Source organism: Podarcis erhardii, assembly GCF_964252035.2.
Source record: "Podarcis erhardii genome assembly, chromosome: 3".
NCBI lineage: Eukaryota > Metazoa > Chordata > Lepidosauria > Squamata > Lacertidae > Podarcis > Podarcis erhardii.
Genome location: NC_138507.1, coordinates 87,030,750 through 87,054,952, shown reverse-complemented (window position 1 = coordinate 87,054,952; position 24,203 = coordinate 87,030,750). Strand labels below are relative to the sequence as shown.

Genomic DNA, 24,203 nt, shown 5'->3' with positions numbered 1-24,203 from the left:
TATTTTGTAACCGCTATCTTTTGACAGCTCGTTTGACAGTTCCTTTTCTAGGCAATCGCTGCTCCGGCAGCCTGGCCAGAAGTGTCGGCAGCAGAAGCTTCCCCGTTCGTTACTCTTTCTTTCTTTTACAGGTTAAATTAATTCTATTTCCCCCCCCTTCCCCTGCTCTATAGGGGGGGATCCTTTCGATGTCTGGTCTGGTAAAGTTCAAAATAATTTCCCTTTTAAGTACAGCTCAGTCTTTTTATTGCTTCGTTACTCATGCAGATCCGGGAGGTTGACTTCCTTAATTTTATCTCCCGTTTTCAGCCAAATCTTCTAGATTTTAAAAGTCCCGTTTCCTTAATTTCCGTTCTTACTCACGGGTATTGTTGTTACCAATCGTTAATTTCAGAAAGGAATCGGCGCTCTCCGTCAATGGCGACGCGGCTTCACTCCGCAAGCTGGGTAGCGATCCTCAGCACCGCGCTCGCCCCGATGCCGCTCCGGAGCCTTTAAAAAGGCTCTTTTACGATACCGGGGGGCGCAAAGGTGCCCACCGAATCTCCTTGCTCACAGGCTTCAGCGCCTGTGATTTTAGGGGTCCCCCGCTTGCCGTAGCGGGTAAGACCCGAACTTACGGAGCAGTCCTGCCTCGGAGCTCGAGGCTAGGACCGCCATTGAACGCTGGCGCCGACACTGCACATACAGTGGGTCACAGCCAGTGAAGAGCCTTTAGGCTGAAATCCTAAACACTGGCTAGAGAATTCATCCTAATGAACATGGCTGAACTTATTTCTGAGTAAACATGCCTAGGACGGTGCCACTGATATCCAATTCAATATATCTGAAGCACCTATGGAGTTAATGGTTGTTTTTTCAGCAGCTTCTATGTGACCACTGTTGTAAGTCAATTAGTGTGTGATTTCTTCAATGCAGATTTTTTTGTAAGTTTTGTTTTGCTGCTTAATACTGAAGTCTGAAAATCTAGTGTCCATTGCAATTAATTAATGACTTGTGAGGAGAAAGCTTTCTCTTAAGCTAGCATTTGCATTAGCTCCCTGGATTTGTGTTAAATTCACTTGACTTTTGCCCATTGCTTTAGTGTTTGCACTTCAAATATAACTACTGTACATTAATTGTGATAGCACTAGGATAGGCAGTTCAATCACATTAATGTTTCACAAGTAAGATCTACCTCATTTTTTGAATTGTTTGTCTACTTTAGTATTGCCATGATGTTGACCAAAGTGTGCGTGCCTGTTGTAGAAGTGCTGGATTTGTTGCATCTGTTTCTAAGGGTTAACTCAAGTGACATTATGTAGGGTTTTTTTTAGGTAGTGCAGATGTGGCTTGACCTGAGATTTATTGATTAAGAGTGTCAATTGGCTATATCAGCCCTGGCTCTGGAATTTTTTGCAAATCCACCAAAATCCACAACCTTTGGTTGTGTTTTAGATAACACCGTGCAAGAATAAAAATAATAAGAGAGAGAGGCCCCATCAGCTGAGCCAAAAGACTTGTTCTGAGAATGTGGAAGACCTTTGGATATTAAAATATTGTTTAAGGGGAATCAGACATTTCGTTATTATATAGATTTGTCTATGTAATATAGCCGTTACAAAAATGTATGTCCATTAACAATCATTCAAAGCTAGTTTCACTGGTTCACCCCAAATGCCTGTGAAATAAGATTGTTTGTACTTGATGGTGGAAACCCATCAGAATCTCTCCCATTCACACTTCCAGGGGTTGTGTGCTAAGTGGGACATTTTACTGAGGTCATTAATTAGATCTGTTCACCAAAGGAGTAAAGTTAAAAGTGATTCAGCCTAAGGGGTTGTAAGTTGAGGAGGAGGAAGAGGAGAAGAAGAAGAGGAGGAGGAGTTTGGATTTGATATCCCGCTTTATCACTACCCTAAGGAGTCTCAAAGCGGCTAACATTCTCCTTTCCCTTCCTCCCCCACAACAAACACTCTGTGAGGTGAGTGGGGCTGAGAGACTTCAGAGAAGTGTGACTAGCCCAAGGTCACCCAGCAGCTGCATGTGGAGGAGCGGAGACGTGAACCCAGTTCACCAGATTTCGAATCTACTGTTCTTAACCACTACACCACACTGGCCATGAGTTAGGTGTTATGTAGCTGACAGGTTGAGACAGGGAAGCTCTTTAAAGGGGTGTCTGGATCAATTTCAATATGGGATCCATTATCAGAAAAAAATATAGTTCTGCTATGGAGAGCCTCAGTACCAAGAATGAGGTTGATAGAAGAAATGCTTTAATGTTTTAAAATACATCAATACTTTCATAGAGTGTGTGTATGTAAATAAATGGGCATATCTGCATGTTTATGGATATACTGGGTGGTTTTTAGAGCTAGTCCTCCTCAAGAGTAGACCCCTTGAAGTTAATGGGCATGATTAAGGTTCCTTAATTATAGTTGGTCCACTCTAAGTAGGACTTAGTTGAGTACAGCCCATTTAGAGTTGGAATAAAAATTATTTTTGGTATGCTGCCTCATGGACTTGATTCCTAACATTGTTAGGGAGAAGCCTTCATCCGTCTAATGAAGAAAGAAGCTTCTAATGTGCAGAGAAGTAATCGCAAACTAGAATTCATAAAAGAGTCACTCCTAAATTTCACATGACATGTCTGTTTAATCTCTTAGCAGATGAGAAAAATACAGAAGACAGGAAGATAGTTGCCATCTGGAATTGTAAAACTGGTTGTGTGTGAGAGTGAGAGGCACCTGCAGATTGCTGTATATGTAGCTGCTGCTTGTTGAGTCACAAGCTGCAAATGCCCGAGTTAGAAGGAAAGTGTTTACATATTTGAGTGTGTACTTGCACTGAGCTTCTACACTGGCTTAGTGCTATACAGTATTTGAACTTGGAGAAGTTCCTGCTGCTGGAAAGCTTTCACATGTCCAGTGCTTTATGACTTGTGGTGCATACATTCACTTTCAAGTTTAGCAGTAAAATGGAGTGCAGTTGGTGACGCAGGAAAGGTAGGACATCCCATTTATGAAGAGGCCTTAATTAATTTAGCCTGGGCTAAGTGTTTTAAAGATTTCTTTTGCTTCTTTGCAGGTTGGGTGGGTTAGGTATCCAGTATTCTGTGGTGTTAGTGAAAGGAGGGTATTGCAGAGACTGAAAACGAAACTCAAGTACAAACTGAACTGTGAACCAGAGGGGGCAGAGTTTGTACTGGGCTAGATATTCTGAATGAGGGTCTCTGTATAACAAATGAGGGTACCTTCATTTTCCCTACTGCCAACACTGAGGACCATCTTACCCAGAAGGGAGAGATCACTGAACACACACCATCTAACATCAATTGAAATGCATTTTATTTCTCTCTCTGGCCTAATTTTTATAAGATGTGGGCCACCGTGAAAACAATCTTAATTTTATACTCAAATGGGCCCGTGATTGTATGTGCCTTTCTGCATTTAAACATGAATAGGCTGATGTGGAAAGCTTACATGCCCTCACTGGGCACTTCTGAGGCTCCAGCAGCTGGGCAAGGGAGGTGGGGCTTGGGCTGGGGCTTAGAGGCTGAGACCAGGGATGACAGCAGCCCCAGCCTGCACACTGCCCTCTCATCTGCTCACCTAGATGCCAGCAGTGATAGCGGTTAAGTCCCCACAGTGGCAAGGGGCTCATGGGTCCATGCCAAGGCTGCCAGAAGGGAGGAGAGGAGGGAGGGCACCCCAGAAGAGGAGGAGGTAGGTGGGGAATCGGGAGCCTTACCTTTGCTTTCACACAGCAGCAGCAGCAGCTGCAGTGGAGGCTGGGGTGGCTCAGCCCAAATTTTGGGGGACCAAAAGGGTCTTGGCCTCTTAGAGTTAGCACCTATGCTTGTGCCCAAACGTCTTCTTGGTGATGCTACTGGGACTGTCTTCCCACAGGCCAGTGTCACCAGTATCTCCTGCCTTGATTTCCTCCCCCTCCCACCAGGATAGACAGGTTCAATAAAGTAAATATGTGTGTCATGCTCATGCCCTTTGGGGAGGTAGCTCTGGTTTGCATGCCATCAGTTTCAAGGATTAGAAAAAAGGATGCCCTGCTTGTGTTTTATACCAGCTGCTGTGAGTAATTCAATTGCTGGTTTGAATGTTTTTAGGGTTTTTCAGTGCTCAGAACTTGTAAAAACATAACTTGTTTTTCCTCATATTTGTCCTTGTGCTCTCATTAGATCCTCATAGAATAGTCAGCCAAAGCTATGATAACATCTCTCAGCGGGCGGGGTGCCTTTAGGCTTTGGTCCCAGGCTATAGTAGGGCCTTTCCATATCTGTCGTGTTACACATTTCTGGAAGCAGGCTCTTCTGCCATTCACTAAGAAAACCCACTTGTTTTGTTAAAACTCCCAAGTGAATATTTGGTATCTGGGCCTCTTTTCTTGGCCATAAAGATTTAACTAGAAGTTTTCTTGTGGCTATTTAATAAGAATTTTGTCAGAATGGCAGAGGCCCAAGTCCATAGCCGCTTTGGCTTCTACATTCACTTTCTGACAGTGTTTTTTGTTTTGTTTTTGTGTGTGTGTGTGTGTGTTTTCATGTAGGGTTGGCAGGGGTCTGTCTCAGGAGACAATGGAAGGGTGTGCTTTCATGGGTGAAGGCTGTTAAGAGAGTTATAGAGCAGGCCATGGCGAAAACGAGGTAGGACGGCATCTGGTTCTGCTGCTGCAGATGCAACATGGCGATTGTCCTTTCTGCGCTCTTCCTGGTGGTGCCTCCTCCTCTGGTCACGGCTGTGGCTACAGGACCTGACCGCCAGTTTCCATGCACTGCAATCATCTGCCAGGAATTCCCACAAGGCCGGGTTGGTGCTGGCAGCCTTCATGCTATGTTTGCAGAAATTTTGCAAGTTAAGATCATTTAAGTTAAGATCAATAAGGCCTTTAAGAACCATATTGTCAGGAAAGCAGTGTTTAATGTCTGGACAAAATACAAAGACTTATTGGAAAACAAAACTCCAAGGTGGCTTTCACCCCTGGAAGCTAAGGCCCGAAAAAGACCCAATATGGAAGCCGATTGGCCAAAATATTGGGAAATATTAGAAAAAGATGGAAATAATTGGAAATTGCAGAGTTTGGAGAAAATGAAGGATAAAGTGCGAGACTGGTTACATTACGCTCAGATTAAAGAAGTGTTTAAAAATGACAAAAAGTTAGGGTTCCAGGTGGAGAAATCAAAGTTGGAAACAGAGCTGTTAGAACCTAAGGCTAAGGTACTTTCAAGAATGTATAACTTGCTGTTGAAATGGAATACACAAGACGAAATGGTTAAATCGGCTATGATAAAATGGGCACAGGATATTGGGCATAACATTATGTTTGAGGACTGGGAAATGTTGTGGACCACTGGGCTGAACTTTACTGCATGTAATGCTTTAAAGGAAAATGTAATGAAAATGATATACAGATGGTACATGACCCCAGTTAAACTTGCCAAAATATACCATTTGTCTGATAATAAATGTTGGAAATGTAAAGAAAATGAAGGAACATTCTTTCACCTCTGGTGGACCTGCCCTAAAGTGAAGGTCTTCTGGGAAATGATATATAATGAGCTGAAAAAGGTATTTAAGTATACCTTCACTAAGAAACCAGAGGCCTTCCTTCTGGGTATTGTCGGCCAGAAGGTGTTAAAGAAGGACCGAACATTCTTTATGTATGCAACAACGGCAGCAAGGATACTCATCGCTAAGAACTGGAAAACTCAAGATCTACCCACACTGGAAGAATGGCAGATGCAGCTGATGGACTATATGCAACTGGCGGAGATGACTGGCAGAATTCGAGACCTGGGAGAAGAAAGGATTGAAGAAGATTGGAAGAAATTTAAGATTTATCTACAAAAATATTGTGATTTAGAGGAATGTTAATAAGGATGCTTGGTTATAAATAATTGGCCATCACTAAATTGGATCGGAAATTGACGATAAATGAGATTAAGAGAAACAAAAATTTGTTGGAGAATTGTTACACTATATTGAATTGAGTGGTTATAAATTTGCAAATAAGATGATAATTTGCTTGAAAAAATTTATTAACGATGTAAGTGGGAGCGGGAGACGTGAGGAAGTCCAAAGAAGTTATGAAATTTTGTTAAAACAAAGCAATGCTGTTTATTATCTTTGTATATCTTTTATAAAAAACCCTAATAAATATTTTATTAAAAAAAAAGAAATTTTGCAGTGCAAGTTGTTCTGGGGCCTGAAACCAGCTCCGTGTAGAGCAGAGGCTCTTAGGCCTCTGCCATTCTGCCAAAATCCTTATTTTATTTTATTTTTTAAAAGTATCCCAGGAAAACTTTTTTTTTAAAAAAATGCACGTAAATCTGCTGTTTCTTCTTTCTCCTTTCTGTATTTTCTTTTCTTTTTTCTTGTTTTTTCTTTAATTTTCTTTTTGTAGTATGAGATTGTAAATTCTTTGTAAATGTGTGTAATTTAAATTAATAAAGATTATTAAAAATAAAATAAAAAGTATCCCAGGAAAACACATAGCTATAAGTAAATAAATGGAAACAGACTGAGCGTTTGGAAACCATCTATACACTTTTCCCAGAACTGAATCTCCACGTAAGTTTGTGTCTTTGGCCCAACCAGGTATGAAGGATCCCCGCGCAACCCTTCTAGCCTTTTTAGTATCTCGCTGAAGCACTCGGGCGCTCTGCTACGGACGTCAGCGCGCAGGGCCGGCGGGAGCGTCGTTGCTAGGTGACGTCAGCACGCCGGCCGACGCGCGGACGCGACAGCCGGTGTAGGAGGGGGGAGGGGGCCGCGCTCGAGCTCGCCAGCCCGGTAAGTGTGGCGGAGGGATGAGGGGGCTGGACTGGGCTGCCTGCGCCCTGGGCCGTCTCGCTCGGGCCGGCGGGTGGGGGGGGGACCCTTGAGGGGCGGGGCCCGGTTTCCCTCCCCTTCCCCGCCGCCCCACCCCCCACCGGTCCGGTGCTGGGGGAGAAGTGGGGCGGGGTGGGAGCCTGCCCATTCCCTGGGCATTGGTGCGTTTCTCTCTATTGGGGTCGTTGGGGAAAGAGGCAGAGAAACGTAAGGCCGGGATTGTGGGCGGGGGACGCGCCGCCTGCCTTTCGCTCGCGGCCCACGGTGGCCTCGCGCCAAGATGGGTGGGCGCACCTGGCGTTGCACGAGGTGGCGGGGCTGCCCCTGACCTTGCAGTCCTCCCCGCCTCCAGGATACGGGGCAGGTCTTCTTGGACCCTTCAGGCGTGGTGGGTGAGAAAGTATGCTTTTGAGGGTTTTCACAGGGACAGGCAGGCCTCTTATCTGAGGATGCTCTGGACGCCTGTCTTTGAAGCCCAAACCTTTACTTTTTATTTTGAACAGGAATTGGGTGCAGTTCTAGCTGCCCGTAGCTGCTTTCTTCGGGTGCTGACAAAAAATTAGCCGTAGGCTCCCGGGGTTTGCCAAGGAAGGGCTTGCTTCTGCATAGCCGTGGGTAGGATTGCAGACTTGGACCCTTTTCCCTCCTTGCAGTTTGTGCTAATGCTAATGATAATAATGATTATATATATGTGTCACTCATCTGACTGGGTTGCCCCAGCCACTCTGGGCGACTACCAACAAAAAATAGTACAGTAAAAGAAAAATACCACAAGAACAGTGTTGTTCTTGGGTTGGGAATTGTATCTGTGCTAGTTGCTGGAGAGGCTTTTCTGTGGTGGCACCTGGACTTTGGAATGCTCCCTTCAAGGAGGTTTGACTGGCACCGTAGCTACAATCTTTTTGGCATAAGGTTAAGCCGTTTTTAATCAGCTGAGCTTTTGGTTTTATATTATTTATTTTTATTTGCTATATTTATATCCCACTTTTCCTCCAAGGAGCTCAAGACTGCATATATGGTTCCTGCTCCTATATAGGGAACCTTTCAAAAGGTTGTAGATTTACTTTTCTCCTTGACATCTGATGGGAGGGCGTTCCACAGGGTGGGCACCACGACCGAGAAAGCCCTCTGCCTCGTTCCCTGTAACTTCACTTCTCACAGTGAGGGAACTGCCAGAAGGCCCTTGGTGCTGGATTTCAGTGTCCTGGAATGACAGAGAATGACAGAGGTGGAGACACTCCTTCCAGTATACAGGGCTGAGGCCGTTTAGGGCTTTAAAGGTCAGCACCAATACTTTGAATTGTGCTTATTGGAACCCATTGGGTGGAAGATGGTTTATTTTTTTTTTAAAATAAAACTTTTTGAAACCAATGTTTTGCTTGCACAGATTCCTTATTGCTTCTGTTACCAACTTCAGTATAGAGCAGGGCTTTCTGCTTTTTCTATAGCTGTCTAGAAGTGCAACGACAAACCAAGATATAAAAGTGAAACTAAATTAGGAGGGCAAGAAGGCAGTACAGGACATGCTTGAATTTGTTCCAGCTCATCCACACAATGCTTAACTATGGTTTAGTGTGTCAACACGATCATTGTAAGTAACTATACTACAAATTGTGCACAAATTGCTACAGTCTGGAGGCATTGAAACTGCATCAGAGTAGTGAATTTGTAATTTTGTTGTTGTCATTACCTCCACTTGTCAGTGTTTCTATCTTGGAAATCGTAGATACTTACAATGTGGTGTTCCATTTTCCAGGTTGTGCAGAGATTTTAACTCTGAAAGCCACAATCTCAGATATTTTACAAATAGACCCAAAGTTACCAGTTGTAGAGCACCTGTGTAATTTTCATTAGAACGCCATCTTTCATGTATTCCTGTTGTATATTTAGTGGCATCTACTTTGCATCTGTTTCAGTTATTTGTACAGGTTTCTTGTTTTCCATGTATAAGACTGATTTGTAATAATTTGGTTATTATAATAGTTTCTGAAAGGAGTTATTTACATAATTACCATTTTGAATCTCTTAATTGCTTGTTTTCCTTTTGTTGCATTTGAATCCAAGCTGTCATGACAGTTTTTCATATGCATATGTGAACACAGTGCATATGCACTCTTTGCCGTAACAGAATTATCATTGCATGCACTTTTTTATTTAGATTTACAACTTGTGTAAAGCTTAATGACTTGCGTGAAGAAACAAACCAAGCACTCCCTCCCCCTGTATAAACTATCATCAATTTGATGTTTTTCTTGTTTCTCTGTATTGTGCTTTTAGTCTGTATGTTGCCTTTGTGATATTGTATATGAAAGTGTGGTTTATAAATATTTAAATTAAATAAATTGAAAATTTCTGACCCATTCATAACCCTGAGCTCTAAATGGACATTTAAAAATAGCTATACACTCAAAGCAGTATTCATTGGTTCTTTCTCTGTTCATTTTATCCTCAAATAAATCTTGTATAGACCTTTTTGTTCACAACGCTGAACAATATAATAAATCCAGGTTAAGTACCTATGGTTTAACTTAACAATTGCATTTGGACTGCCTGCATGGTATGTTTTGGGCCTAATATCTTCTGTAAGGTAGATCAACATGATTCTTTCCAGGTGGCAGATACAGGCTTAAAATCAACAAGTGAGGTTAGGGTGGAGGTAGATTTGAACTTCTTCAGTTATTTTAGGCACTATCCTGCACGAACTCTCCTTTTTGCAGTAACTAGATAGACTGAAACAGACAAACAGGGCTTGGCAATTAAAATGAGTCAAAGAAACGAAAATGAAAGCAGACAGAAGTCTTTCAAAGGTGCCACTCCTTTTTATAGTACTTGTTGCACTTATGATTATAATACTTAGTTTTGTTTTGGCCTCAGGTACTCATTAGGTGCTTTTCAGACCAGGACACATGGCAATGCTTGGGGACCAAAGCTACAATGATCCCTATTGCTTTCCCAACTCAAGTTGTGGAGCTCTGGTACTCCCTCCTGCTCAGACAGCTACACTATCCTTGAGTAGTGCATCAGGTAGTGCTTGTGGGCCCTCCTGAGACCTTGGGCAGCTGCCCAGTGCTGCTGACGCGCACCTCCACAACAACCCTGCCTTAGTCATGCACACTTAAAATCCTCAGTTACACAAAGTCAGAGTTTTCCAAACTTTTCATGTTGGTGACACACTTTTTAGACATGCATCATTTTGTGACCCAGTAATTCAATTTTAGAGGGATGCGGGTGGCGCTGTGGGTTAAACCACAGAGCCTAGGGCTTGCTGATCAGAAGGTTGGCTGTTCAAATCCCTGCGACGGGGTGAGCTCCTGTTGCTCAGTCCCTGCTCCTGCCAACCTAGCAGTTCAAAAGCACGTCAAAGTGCAACTAGATAAATAGGTACCGCTCCAGCGGGAAGGTAAACGGCTTTTCCGTGCGCTGCTCTGGTTCGCCAGAAGCCATGCTGGCCACATGACCCGGAAGCTGTACGCTGGCTCCCTCGGCCAATAAAGCAAGATGAGCGCCGCAATCCCAGAGTCGGTCACGACTGGACCTAATGGTCAGGGGTCCCTTTACCTTTACCTTAATTCAATTTTACTAGCAAACCGGAGGTTAAACTAACCTCTTTCCAGCCTCAGGAGGAGTGTAGGGAGTGTTTGCACGGCACACCTACACATTGTAGCTGACACACTAATGTGTCGTGACACAGTTTTGAAAGCTGTGCTCTAAGTCATTTTCCTGTTGTTCAATAGTTTATCCTGTAAGATTTGCTGTTCCTACTTGCTGACATGATACAAATTCTGTTCCACAAATACCTTTGGACAGCTCAACATGAATCTGATTTAATTTTATTCTGTATATATGTGTATTTAAAATTCAATTTACGTTTATATCTTTTCCTTCTCCCAAGGACCTCAAGGTATTTTGCACTGAGCTATTCATCTTAGCCTCAGAATTACCTGTGAGTTAGGGGAGAGGAATGCATGTTTGAGTGGTGGAGATAAACTGGATCAAGGTATCTGCTTCATGCCTTGAGTGGGAATTTAAATCCAGATCTTCCTCAGTTCACATCCATCATGGTATTCATTGTGCAACACTGGTTCTTAGTTATTAAAAACTTATATTCTGCCTTTTGAACCAGGAAATTTGGAAAGGTGACTCACAGATACACATTAAAACAACAAAAATGCATTAAACAAAAACAGAATGAAAGCCAACTAAAAATTCCTGCAATAAACAGCAAAAAAAACTTACCAAAAGCAGCCAAGGCTTATGAAAAAGTGTAGTGTTAATTTGGCATCAACCTTCCTGGGTAGAAGGGGAGGAGTTGCACAGTCCTTTTGTCACATTTGGAAAGACATGCATACATACATACATGCATACAGTACATAATTTTATTTGTATACTGCCTTTCCACAATTCAAACCATGCTCAAGGCGGCTTACAACATGAAAAAATACAAAACTACAACATGTTTGATGTTTTTATTATGTTTTTAGAGATGTTGTAAGCCTCCCAGAGTGGTTGGGGAAACCCAGCCACATGGTTGGGGTATTACAGTAATAATAATAATAGCCATAATCAATTAAATATTAAAAAATACACAACCAAACTGAATGATTTCCACATAAATTACATCAATATCTAAAATCAAGATACAAAAAACCAACAGCAGCAGCCCCCCTCCACAACAACAGCAAAACCCCCAAGCATCTCAGCCCAAGAATCTGTTCAGCGGCTTCAACTTTTGCAGCTGGAATCAGTCCAGGCCCCACACTCCCAGGCCAGGTGGGAAAAGGCCTGCAAAGCAGGGAACAGATCTTCCAGTACCCTGTCTTGGGTAGCCCTCTCCTGTGATCTAGAGTTGGGCTCCTGAGGAAGTTATAAAAGTAGGGGTGGGATACCTGTGGTTCTCCAAGTGGTGTTGGATTTCAGCTCTCAACAACCTTAGTCAGCTGGCCAGTGTTGGGAGGAAAAATGGGGAGTTTTAGTCCAGCAACATTTGAAGAGCCACAAGTTTTCCTCCGGCAGCTTAGGTGTGTGATTAAATTCAAAGGAAAGACAGCTTCCCTGTGGCTCATCCCAGTGAACATTCTGTGGTTGCATTCTGAACCATTTGTAGTTTCTGAGAAATAGCAATTCAGATTTAACAACAGTCAGATTGAGAAGTGGCTGAAAGATGAACGGCCATCTGCTAAACTCTTGGCTCTAGTGAGTCTGGAAGTGGGTAGAGCTCACCTCTCAAGTACTGGCATCGCTGCAAAGTTAGGGAACAGGGCAAAGTGTGTTTGGCTTTTTAGGAGCTCTTGAAATAGTTGACTCTAAAAATGTTTGATATATTTTGTATCACTTAGATTACTTTTCTGAAAACGGTTTCACCTGGTATTTTTAAAACCCCTATTACTGTTTTGCCTTCAGTTTCTATCCCTGCAAGTGCAGGGGTAGCCAGAAACCTCATCTTCCACATGAGCATTGGCACTAGTTGCATGTACAATATAGTAAAAGCCATATTAAAAAGTTAAAATCTATTGTTTTCACACACTCGCTCTCTCATACACACAATTTTTGTGTAATGAAGAAATACAAGGTATGAGAGAAAAATATTTAACTAGCTATTCTAGATGTTCCGAAACTTTATAATTTATTTAAATGTGCATGGTACTCTATCCTCCCCAAAGTGGGTGCTAAAAATAAAAGCAGCTTCAAATTATGCACCGTGTCGGTATCATGAACTGAGCGAAGTAGCTAAAGCATATGTTTTGCAAATGCCATGTCTCCCCTTGAGAAGTCTTTTAGGCTTTGCAAGTAAAGAGCAGAAGGTTTATCTTTCCACAAAAGCCTCTTCAGTCTGAAAGCACACTGGGCATTGATACTTTCCCGGGAGAGCTTTTCAAGGACTTAATAGTATATCTGTCTTATAAAACATGATTCGTTGAAAAGACTTCCTATATTAATAATTGAAAATCACTGTGATCTCAGTTTTGGAGAGTTAATCAGGCTCCTGTGAGAATAGGTCATAAATACTAATATTCTCGCTAATTATGGATGAAAACTCTTGGTGTAGATTTCAATATTTAATTTGAGCACTGCTATATGGTTCCTAATTGATCTGCCCTGGTTACAGAATCAATTTTAACTTGTACAGAGCATTATAATTAGTGAGTTGGCTGACTGTGTGGAAACCCTACAACATAATGATTTTCTTCTAATTTGCTTTATAAGGGCTTGTTTATTTGGAGCAGTTAGATTGGCAGTGTTACATTCTGACATCTGCTTTCATTAAACCTGGGATTTTCTTGTAGCCAAACAATGTTTGTATCTATCAGTTGATGAAAGGATGGTTCCATGTACATCACTTAACTTTAAAATAACTCTTAGAGGAGAGTCCCTCTTTCATATTATTTATGCTTTATTTTTATAGGTGTAGGATATATCACCCTCCTGCAAGATGAGTAACAGCCATCCACTCCGTCCTTACACAGCAGTAGGTGAAATAGACCATGTTCACATTCTGTCTGATCATGTTGGTGTTCTGATGAATGGGGAGGAGTATAGTGATGTTACCTTTATAGTGGAAAAGAAACGTTTTCCTGCACACAGAGTGATTCTGGCAGCGAGGTGCCAATATTTCAGGTGAGGTATAACTTCTTATCAGATATACTTAGAGCTTCTGGTTAAGCAAGATAAAATAGAAACTACTAAAAGTAAACTGATTTCATCTGCTCAGTGCATGTGAGCTTTCTGAACACCTATTACGGTACACTGTTTTTAACTGTGAGATAATACTTATATATTATGCTGTCATATCTTGACCTTCACTGCATAGGTATCCAGAATGGATGTTGGTTGTTAAAGACCTAAAATTCAGGATGTTCACACACTATACATGCTTTCCCCCAGGAAACATTGTTACTATGAAGTGCGGTAAAATGTGTGTATTTACATTTCATACAACGTGAGATAGAATTATGTCGTTGGATGTGAGATTTCACATTTTATTTGTTCCTTGCTTATCTTTTGAAATAGAGTTTTAGGCTTTCTCCTACGGTTGTGAAAAGCAGCTCTGTCTTCCTTTCAACCCACTCCACCTCCCAACATTTGCTTTGTGTTCTGACTGGTGGTAGATGAAATTTAGGCAAGCAATTTGAAATTTTCTTACTGAACCTTAATCTATTCTCCTTTTGGGTAGGTGTGATTGCCTTAACCATAGTTTATGGTTAAGTCCCTGATAAAATCCCAGACAAATTTCTATTCATTATCTATTTTTAGAAAGATCTAAAATCTCATAGTAAGGTTATCTTAAAAAGAAATTTACGTTGGATGAAATCCAGTGTTCCACAAGCAGACTTCTGCTTCCTCTCCTCCCTCTCCATATTGCAGATGCCATACACTCACCAAATCCACACTGGAGTGTTCCCCCATACCACTGTGTGAGTAGAAGTCTGTTCTGCTCATGGGCAGCCGCAGCTGGGTAGCACCCAATATTTCTTTTTGTGTGTGTATTTGAGCAGATATAGTTCTTAAGGTTGATTTCAGCTGACGTTTTCTGATGATAGTGGAATGGCAGAGTGTTACCTGAATAACTGCCTCTTCTGCATGGACTTGGCCAAACCGTAAGATCAGCTTTGTTGGCGCATTTCAGATGCTTACTACTGATTGGCAGCAATTAAGAGGTCTGATAGACTCTCTCTGCTTTCAGTTGGTTTTTGAAAATATTTAGAGTTTGAATCTCCCTCCCAAATATACTGCTGGTGGTTGATTACAGTAATCTCAGAATATATAGCTTAGAAGAAAATAAGCTCTACCTTCTCTCTTCCTCCACATAATCATATGTGTGATGATGTAAAATAGTATACAACAGCATACTCTGTTTACCTGTTCGGTTTTCAGTATACTGCTACCCTTATCAAAATGATATAAAATGAGTGACCAACTGATTTCTATGGGTAAAGTTCAGGAAAGCACTGCTGATAGTATAATGTTATTGACTTCCAAGAACATCATGGTAAATACGGTAGATACTGCACCTTCCATTTGATGTTTTACCGGACACTCTGTTGCATGTGTTGAATGAAACAATTTGTTCACTTCCTTTTGTGCAGTTGCTTCTGATAATCTGTTGTAAGTAAATTTCAGTTGAACTCTTGAATGATTGTTCTAATATCTCATAGCAAGTGCTCAAATTCAAAACTAAGGTCATAGTTTCTAACTTTAAGGACCAGCTATAATTTTCTTAAAATTGCATAGATTTAACTTGCAAATGAAATTATTGACAGTTGTGTTTGCCATATTCTACAGTATATGTTTCAAGTCTTACTTAAGGTCTCTCTTACCAGAATACAAGTTTTTTTACATTGTTTCGTTCTCCTTTTGTACAGAGCATTATTATATGGCGGAATGCGTGAATCTCAGCCTGAAGCAGAAATCCCTCTCCAAGACACCACTGCAGAGGCCTTTACAATGTTGTTAAAATATATTTACACAGGCCGTGCCACATTAAGAGATGAGAAGGAGGAGGTCCTATTAGACTTCCTGAGTTTAGCGCATAAATACGGATTCCCAGAACTGGAAGATTCCACCTCTGAGTATCTTTGCACCATCCTTAACATTCAGAACGTTTGCATGACTTACGATGTTGCTAGTCTGTATTTGCTTCCCAAACTTACATGTATGTGCTGCATGTTTATGGACAGAAATGCTCAAGAGGTGCTCTCCAGTGAAGGTTTTCTGTCACTTTCTAAGGTATGTATCAGTTTTTTAAGCTTTCAGTTAAAAAATAACACTCCCAATTTTATTTTTTATGTTTGTGTAAATGTTTTTGGAAATAGGACCCGAAAATCATTCCAGTATTCATGGAGTACAATGCTCTGTTCCATGTGTAGTTATTTTCCCATTTTCTATATATCTTGGATGAAGCTTGGTTGGAGTTCTTTGGGATATTACCAAGACTCAGATCAGAGGGGAGACAGTAGTACTTCCACCAATTTTTTTTGTGATCTTCCTGTGGGCTTCCAATCGGAGTCCATGGGGATTCTTCACTGCTTGTGAATACCTTTTCCCGTGTATACACCTTTCTCTACCACATAAATGTCAGTCTTCCCCATGGGACCATTACAACTGTTTTGGCTGTGCCATGGTGCTGTCACTATGCCTCAACCACTCTGTCCCCTTCACAGACCTGTTTTTGAAAACATGAAGACAATACCTGAAAATAGCTCTCATGTTTGGGAGGTAGAGTTGCTATACTGTGTCAGTGGTAGACAACATGGTGCCCTGCATATGTTATTGGACTACAACTCCCATCAGCCCCAGACAGCATGGCAAATGGTAAATGATTATGGGAGTTGCAGTCCAATAACATCTGGAGGAGAAGAAAACAAAGCAGACTTTGGGGGCTGGAAACAAGCTACCTTTATATTGAATGAAACTTCTGGGACACACAATAACTTCCACTGTAAGAGAATTTCTGCCCCCTCCTGGAAATTTAATTATTAACATAATTGTCTCCATGATAAATAAAGGTAAAGTTGGTAATCAGCAGTTGGTTATTCTTTGCTTACTAGTACAATATCACTGTTTATAATGCTGCCTAGCCTTAATATATATATTGTAAAAAGAGGAGAGATAAAATTGAGAAATCCACTGATTGTGGTAACAGAATTAGATGCAGTGCAGTGATTCTTACAACCTTTTCTTAATGGAAAAGTCAATTATACAAAAGGCTTGATTAGATCAGAAAAGATGCCAGTAAAGAATCAATATGTTACCGAAAATTAAAGGAGAAGCCCAAGGAGACAGGTTAATAATTAATATCATGTAGGTTTGTAAGTCATTCTGCATCCTTGTAAGGTGGCTAAGGTTAGCACTCAAACCTTGATTTTTAACAGTCTGAAGCTGTTTTGAAGCTGTTCTGAAGATGATGCTATATTGTTGATTCTTTGAACACAGCTCTGCCTAACACTCTCTTAGGAGATAACTTTGAATATATTGTTTAGTATAGGAAACAAGCATCTTCAAATGTAGTTTCATCTGTTTAAAGAGACATTTCATACACCTGATGCTGAAGGTGCCCAGAAGATAAGAAAATGTGCTAGTATTATGTTCTTCTGTTCTCTGCTTTTGATACCATTGCACTGTTCTCTTACATTTTTGGTGTTTGTGGTTCTGTCTAAATTAGGGCACAGTAAGCCTGCAAACTTCACAGGGGTTATATTTCAGGGATCATTCCTAAAGCCAAAATCACATATAGTCAAAACACATTGCATTCAATGGTAGGTGGGATTGTGAAAGTCTTTTTACTTCCCAATATCTGCTCCCTTTTAACCTTCTTCTTAATTTGTAATTTTTATTTTGCAAGCACACAAAGCTGAATGCACACCAGATAAATACACATAAGTTGTGGGCTTACTGTATATATAGGGTAGGCCCTACCTTTTAGGCAGATTACAAATATTATCACAGTGCTTTATTTAGAATTTAGTGGGGAAACTTTGATCATAAGTCTGCATCTTTGGCTGCGAAGTTGTACCCATAACATATAAGTTATATATCAGATATGAGTAAAGAATGGTGAATACTAGTCAATAAATAATGTTAGCTTTCCTGAATTGTTGAGAAAGATGTTGTGTGCTTCCCCTACCCTCTCCTCTTCCCACATACTTGTGAGAAGTTTCTTCAATTATATCTTGTGCCATCTGGACCTAGATCTGTGGCTGGTGGGTTTGGGTCGCTTGGTGAAGATATGGGATAGGGTCTTCTTGTAGTGGGACCCTGCCCTGTAGGATTCTCTCCCTCTGAAGGCATTGATGCCCACTATATTATTGGGCTTCTGGCTCCAGTTTAAGACACATTTGTTGACCTGGGCCTTTGGTGGAATTGATCAGATTATTTAAAGTGTGAGGGTTATTATGAATTAATGTTGTATTTAATATTGTAATGATCTTTGAATTTTTACTTATTGGGCTTTATAACATTAGCTGTATTTTATGGGTTGTTTTAGTTAACCTTTTGTAAACTACCCTAGGATCAGAATTTCATTGTGGACATAATAGTTTCTATGGTAAATAAAAGTAAGGTTTGTGATAAGCAAACTTGTGATGAAAGGTGGCTCTAGTGGCCACTCGTGTATGTGAACTGTGGGATGCCAGGGAGTCCAGCTGTGTTTGGTTTTCAAATTGTATTTGCATTAATCTTTCCTTGTTTCTTAGCCAGCTCTTCTCAGTATTGTACTGAGGGATTCATTTGCAGCACCTGAGAAGGATATTTTCCAAGCTTTGATGAACTGGTGTAAACACAACCCGAAGGAAAATCATGCGGAAATCATGCAAGCAGTGCGCTTGCCACTGATGAGTTTGACAGAGCTCTTAAATGTTGTAAGGCCTTCTGGATTGCTGTCGCCTGATGCCATTTTGGATGCTATTAAAGTTCGATCCGAAAGTCGGGATATGGACCTCAACTATAGGGGCATGTTAAGTAAGCCTCCATATTTCCAGGGAAATGACCCTATATGTTTTCTTATAATTAAAAACTTCCTTAGCTAACTATTGGTGCTGAGTAAATGTTTACTAACAGAAATACAAGGCTATATAAGTATTCACAAGGTTGTATAAGGTTACTTTGTTTACAGCAAATTGGTTGAATGGCAAAACACTCAAATCTACTGTGTTGTATTCAAAGGTTGCAAGAGTAGAAGACCACCTGTGCAACCAATATTTTTCATTGTCTCTCCAGAAGTTGGGGGTGTTGGTGAACAGTGTGGCTTGTGCTATGGAGTAGGGAGGGAAACATTGTTCATACTCGGTTTTGAGTGTTTCTTCACTCATGCTGTAACCCATCCTCATGACACAGTGTACCCTGTTCTGGAGGCACTGCTGAACAGGCACACAAGAAGTTGGCAAGATGGAGGAGACGAGGGGAAATAGCAGTAGTGTGAGTGTGCTTCTACTGGTGGAAACTTTGGTTACTTGCTTAAAAACACACTTGTCCCAAAAGATTCCTAAAATTCATTCTATCCTGAATATATCAGAAATATTGCACCTCCTTAAATATAGACAGTTACAAGTCATAATAAATTAATGCCTTCCCTACTGCCCTCCTCTAAACTGACTGTCACAAGGAGGCTGCAAATCTGCAGTGGTACTCTTGAGCCACTTTTTAAATGATGTTGTTTTCCAAAGGAATTAGTATTTTGTGCGTCTTATATAAATATAAAGTTTACCAGTAATAGAAATATTTTTGAACACTTTGGACACAGTCCAGTAGAAATTAGCTATGACCAAGTCCACTTAAAATTAATGGGACATGTGATATTCCTGACCGTGTCCCATTTTATTGCTTCCAATGCAAGTTAATCATAAGTACCTTGTGTTGAATTGTTGTTTTGGTGAAAATAAGCAAATCTCTACACACACATATACACATAGGGGGTCCTGCTTGTAGGGTTCCCATAGGCTTCTGGCTGGCCAAATGTGAGAATAGGATGCTGGACTGAATGGACCACTGGCCTGACCCAGCAAGGTTCACCTTATCTTCTTAATGACAGGACAGTGCCTTTAACCAGTCACTAGACACTTCGTAATGTCAGCCTTTCAGATACCTTCTGTTTTTTGCATGACTTTTTAATATCATTTGTTTCCACATTTTTGTAAATAGCATAATGTGCAAGAAGAGCATAATTTTAAAACATCATTTTTATTCCCATTCTTCCAGTACCAGGTGAGAACATTGCCACTATGAAATATGGAGCCCAGGTAGTGAAAGGGGAATTGAAATCTGCTTTGCTAGATGGAGACACACAGAATTATGATTTGGATCATGGATTTTCCCGACACCCCATTGATGATGACTGCCGTTCTGGTATTGAAATTAAATTGGGTCAGCCATCAATAATTAATCATATACGTATACTGCTATGGGATCGTGATAGCAGGTGAGTTCCAAGTCATACTCAGTTTACCAACCATGCCTTTTCTTAGGCTACTGCAGGATCAAATCTATACATTAATATAATTACTTTAACAAAGCACTGGGGGACCTCTAGTTTGCAGACCTAATTAGGCCTTCCAGGGAGTCTTTATTTGGCCTTCTGAGATTGTCCCCCCCCCCCCGCAAGCCACACCTACCATCCTTCACCTGATGTCATGTATGATTTCAGGTGTCTGGGGCAGGCAAAGCTGTGATTGCAAAGGAAGAATGGAAAGCATTTAATTATGGTCCCAATTATTTTTAGGCAAGCGGAGTTTATATTAAATATCTCTTAAATTTGGCACCAAATGCACAGCCTGCTGGGATCAGCTCCTTGCAGGGAAGCTAATTGCTTTTGACAGATATGTTCTCAAGTTGCAGAGCAGAGCAACTTGAGTTGTTAAAGTCGTCCATGACGTGATAATTACTGTATTTTTTGCTCTATAAGGTGCACTTTTTCCCTCCTAAAAAGTAAGGGAAAATGTGTGCGCGTCTTATGGAGCGATTGCAGGCTGCGCAGCTATCCCAGAAGCCAGAACAGCAAGAAGGATCCTTGCTTTCGCTGCACAGCGATCCCTCTTGCTGTTCTGGCTTCTGGGATTCAGATTTTTTTTTTTCTTGTTTTCCTCCTCCAAAAACTGGATGTGTCTTATGGTCTGGTGCATCTTATAGAGCGAAAAATACGTTAGGCCCACTGACCAAATCCTACAGCCTAACCCTGTGGGCAATAGGATTTGGTCAATGACACATATTAATAGTAATAGCAGCATCTAGTATAAGAAAAACAAGGATACTGTTGTAAATTGCAAGCTTCTAATAGAGCAGAATGATTAATTTGTAAAATAAGATAGCAGAGAGATGTATATAATATAGTGGATTAAAATAGGAGGTGTAATAGAGTTGAGAGTTGTTGACCAAAAACTGATGGAAAATAGTATATAACACAAAATAAACTTCCCTTTTCAGTCTCCCTTTATTCTGTGCTGATGTTTATAGTCTGCTAAATCTTTCCTAAGCTGCCTTGCTGATGTTGTAGCAGGAATGACTACTGTGGTTGAGGTTTAAATTTAGCCTATGCAGTAGGAATACAAATTACTTTTTTATGACTTTAGGTGTGTTAAATGTCTGCATTTAATGTTCCATCATGTATGAAGGAAGACTACTTCATTTTGTTGTGATTGTGAATTTTGCCATTAAAAAGATCTCAAAGTATTTTTAGCATGCAATTATATTTCAGTTTTGAGATGTACCTGTCATGCAAATATGTGTAAGAACTGTAGTCTTGGTTACATTAAAAGCTTATACTTTGTTATATTGCCACTAAAGGTGTAATTTATTGAATATTTGGCTTTATGTTGTCTAGTAGAGTTCATGTGACCTTAACCTAGTCAGTCACTAGGATACATAAGGTATTCTGTGTAAAGATGGTGCACTGATAATCTCAGTGTTTCAATTAATTAATTTGCTGTTCAAAGGTCTTACTCCTATTATATTGAGGTGTCCATGGACGAGCTCGACTGGATCCGTGTAATCGACCACTCCAGATATCTGTGTCGATCTTGGCAGAAGCTGTATTTTCCTGCCCGTGTCTGCAGGTTAGTGCACAATTTGATCACATCTATGCAGTTTGGTATTATTGCCTGTATCTCAGTTGTTCCGATTTGTTGCTTAGAGCTAGATGTCAAATTCCAGTGGTTGAGATAGCTGTGTGATAATGAGAGGCAAACTGTAGGCTTGAAAAACTGTTAACCCTCTCCCCTTTTATATGCAATCCTTTTTCTGCTAATTGTTTATCTACCTGATCGTCTTCAAGTCCTAAGCATGATAGCTTTTTGTGTATATTGTAGGCATTGTAGAGAACAACTTGGCTTTGTAAGTATTTTATAACCCCAATCAATTATGAATGTTGTCCCTAAGTTTTGGAAAAGTGATGCTGAAAAACCAAGAAGGAAAAATTTAGATTTTTTTCCTTGAATGCTCACCAGTTAATTGCAGTTTACTGTTATGGGTGATATACATTAGTAATACTTTGAATAGACCGGCTCTGAGTTTGACTCCCATTGGATACCACCCATTGATAATAAAATTGCCTAGCATGTAGTTATCTAACTTATAAACCTGTTTTAAGCACTTCTTGTTAAAAAAAAAAAGAAAAAATTAAAGGTAGGCCCTTCCAGAGAATCAAGTACAATTTTGGACTGCATCACTTTGTTTCACCTGTAGAAGGTACTCTTTTTATTATTCAGGCAGCTGCAATTTAGCATCATAATATTAAATGAAAATGTCATTTTCCCCTTCAGTAAATTTCTGCAGTATTACAGGGATTGCAGTTGAGGCAGTGATAGTATGTGAGATGATCTCTGATTTGAAAAGCATTACTTTGTTTTCCCTCCCATTCCCTGGCCACTTTTTTTTTGGGGGGGGGGTATCTTTTCCCCCTTTGGTATATGTAAGATCCTACACAGGTTCACATAGTCTTTTTTACATCTTGTTCTAATTCAGATTGTGTGTGTGTGTGTCTGTGTGTGTAGGAATAACAAGCTTGTCCCAAGTATCAAGAAATAAAAGCTCCAGGGGGTAAAACTATAAGAGATTCAGAAAGTAGCATGAATCACTTCAGGGACTGCAGTTCTCGGCTCTTTCCTTTGAAGTCCTCATGGGGTTAAGGATACCAATTCAAAGAAGCAGTAGCCTTAAAAACATAATACAAAGTTTAGTTTTTAAAAAGGAAAAGGTAAGTATCTTGTAAGAAACCAAGGATGAGTAATGCTTATATTTCTTTTCTCATAAACTTAAATTACATTCTAATGCGACAAGTTGTTCATCCAGCAAGGGATAGCTTTTGGGAGTGCAGTAGTTCAGGGACAGTTGGAGATGCAAAGGAATAGAGTTGCATCTCTTCTGCTGAGGTTTTTGAGGAGAAATCCACTTAATATTTATTTTGTTGTCCAGGCCTTTTTCTTTATCCATACAATACAGACCATACAGTTTTGAATGCCTTTGCATTGCTTTTCTTTGGGAATGGGACCAAAGAGATGGAAGGGCATGTCCCTGACACAGTTTAATTTTAGTGCTGAATGCAAGCCATGCTTGCAACAGGGATTGGCTCCGCTCTGGAACCCTGGTCTACTCTGGAGCATCCAGCACAGTTCCCCATGGAGCACAAAGGAAGTATTGTTCTTTCTCAAATGCACACATTTAAGCTCTTTCTGCTTGCATATTAGGGACTTGCATCTTTGCCGTAGCTGCTGTAATTGAAGTTTATCTTAAAGAAGATAACTTGGGTCAATATTCTGTGTCATCAACTCTGCAAAGGGATGCTTTGGACTGAATAAAGGAGGGCATGAACACAAGGGTATCAGTTTGCTATTTAAGAAGTGAAAAAAAATATTCTGTACTTGATGATGGTGAAAGATAGGAGTAGTTCCAGGTGTTGTTGGACTCCAGTTTGCATCTGCCCCAGTCATGGTATCAAATGACCAGGGATAATGGAAGTTGTAGTCCCAACAGTGCCTGGAGGCAGGCCCATGCGGAACTTGTCTGAGGCCCAGGGCAGCCATATTGTCAGAATAAAGTTATAAACTCAAACAAAAATGCAGCTGGTCCCTGGTGGGGCCTGCCAGCCAGTTTAGCCCTCCAAGACCTGACTGCCCCTCACTCTGCACAGGCCTGCCTGGAGGGCATCATGTTGGCTACCACTGATGATGGGAAAGTATTATTAGATCTGCTATGCTGGAAAAGCATGATTGTTAAAAGCATTAATAAAAATTAATCACCTACAAAATTATTTACTAACCTAATAAGAGGTGAGGAGCATGGAGATGTGTGCTGCTAGCCGCTTAGCAGGTTACTAAAATATTGCATTCTACCAAGTGGCCAAAAATGGTGCAGTCAGCATGGAATTCCAAGTTGCCAGTAGCTACCAGACAAAGAGTTAAATACAAGGCTGCATTAAAGTGCTGGTAAAATATGGTGGCATGTTGAATTATTGTTGTATGTAAATATCATCTATGGGAATTGAGAGACAAGTTGAGCTCAGCTAGGAAAGTGTACATATTTCTTTAATTTGATGTCGTGGGGGGGGGGGATGTTCCTGATGATGCATTGAGTTTTCCTAGTTATAGACTCTTGTTTTGTGCTCCCTGTTTTATTTCTCCCAATTTCTTGGTTCAGGCTTCACAAAACAATACCAACTTCATATGAACATTATCACAAAGTCATACTGAAAGAGCTTGTTCCACACAGTCTGCAAACTATTCTAGTTTATTAATATTTAAATGTATGCCAGAAATTTCGCAGTAAACACAGACTGATTTAGTTGGCCTAATCAGTCATTCGTTGCATTATTTGCAATATATTGTAGCCATTATTACAGCCTGAAATTGGTTTTGAATAGCATTTTGAAAAATCCAAATTAATTTCTGAACTGTTGAT

At 40.6% G+C, this 24,203-nt stretch overlaps 1 protein-coding gene across 5 annotated transcripts in view; it reads left to right on the top strand.

Moving 5' to 3' along the window:
- The first annotated feature begins 901 nt into the window (after positions 1–901).
- Positions 902–24,203, top strand: part of BTBD9 (BTB domain containing 9) — a 142,881-nt gene continuing 119,579 nt past the window's right edge. Inside the window, exons 1-7 of one of the 5 annotated variants that reach the window (XM_081854177.1) lie at positions 6,728–6,785; positions 8,273–8,415; positions 13,228–13,439; positions 15,185–15,548; positions 18,014–18,278; positions 19,515–19,734; positions 21,245–21,364. In XM_081854177.1, the coding sequence (XP_081710303.1) occupies positions 13,255–13,439; positions 15,185–15,548; positions 18,014–18,278; positions 19,515–19,734; positions 21,245–21,364 (1,154 nt within the window). In that variant the 5' untranslated portion in view covers positions 6,728–6,785; positions 8,273–8,415; positions 13,228–13,254. Of the gene's footprint in view, positions 927–2,959; positions 2,985–6,679; positions 6,786–7,921; positions 8,105–8,272; positions 8,416–13,227; positions 13,440–15,184; positions 15,549–18,013; positions 18,279–19,514; positions 19,735–21,244; positions 21,365–24,203 lie in introns of those variants that run through there. The other 4 variants (XM_081854179.1, XM_081854180.1, XM_081854176.1 and 1 more) reach the window with 4 other exon arrangements.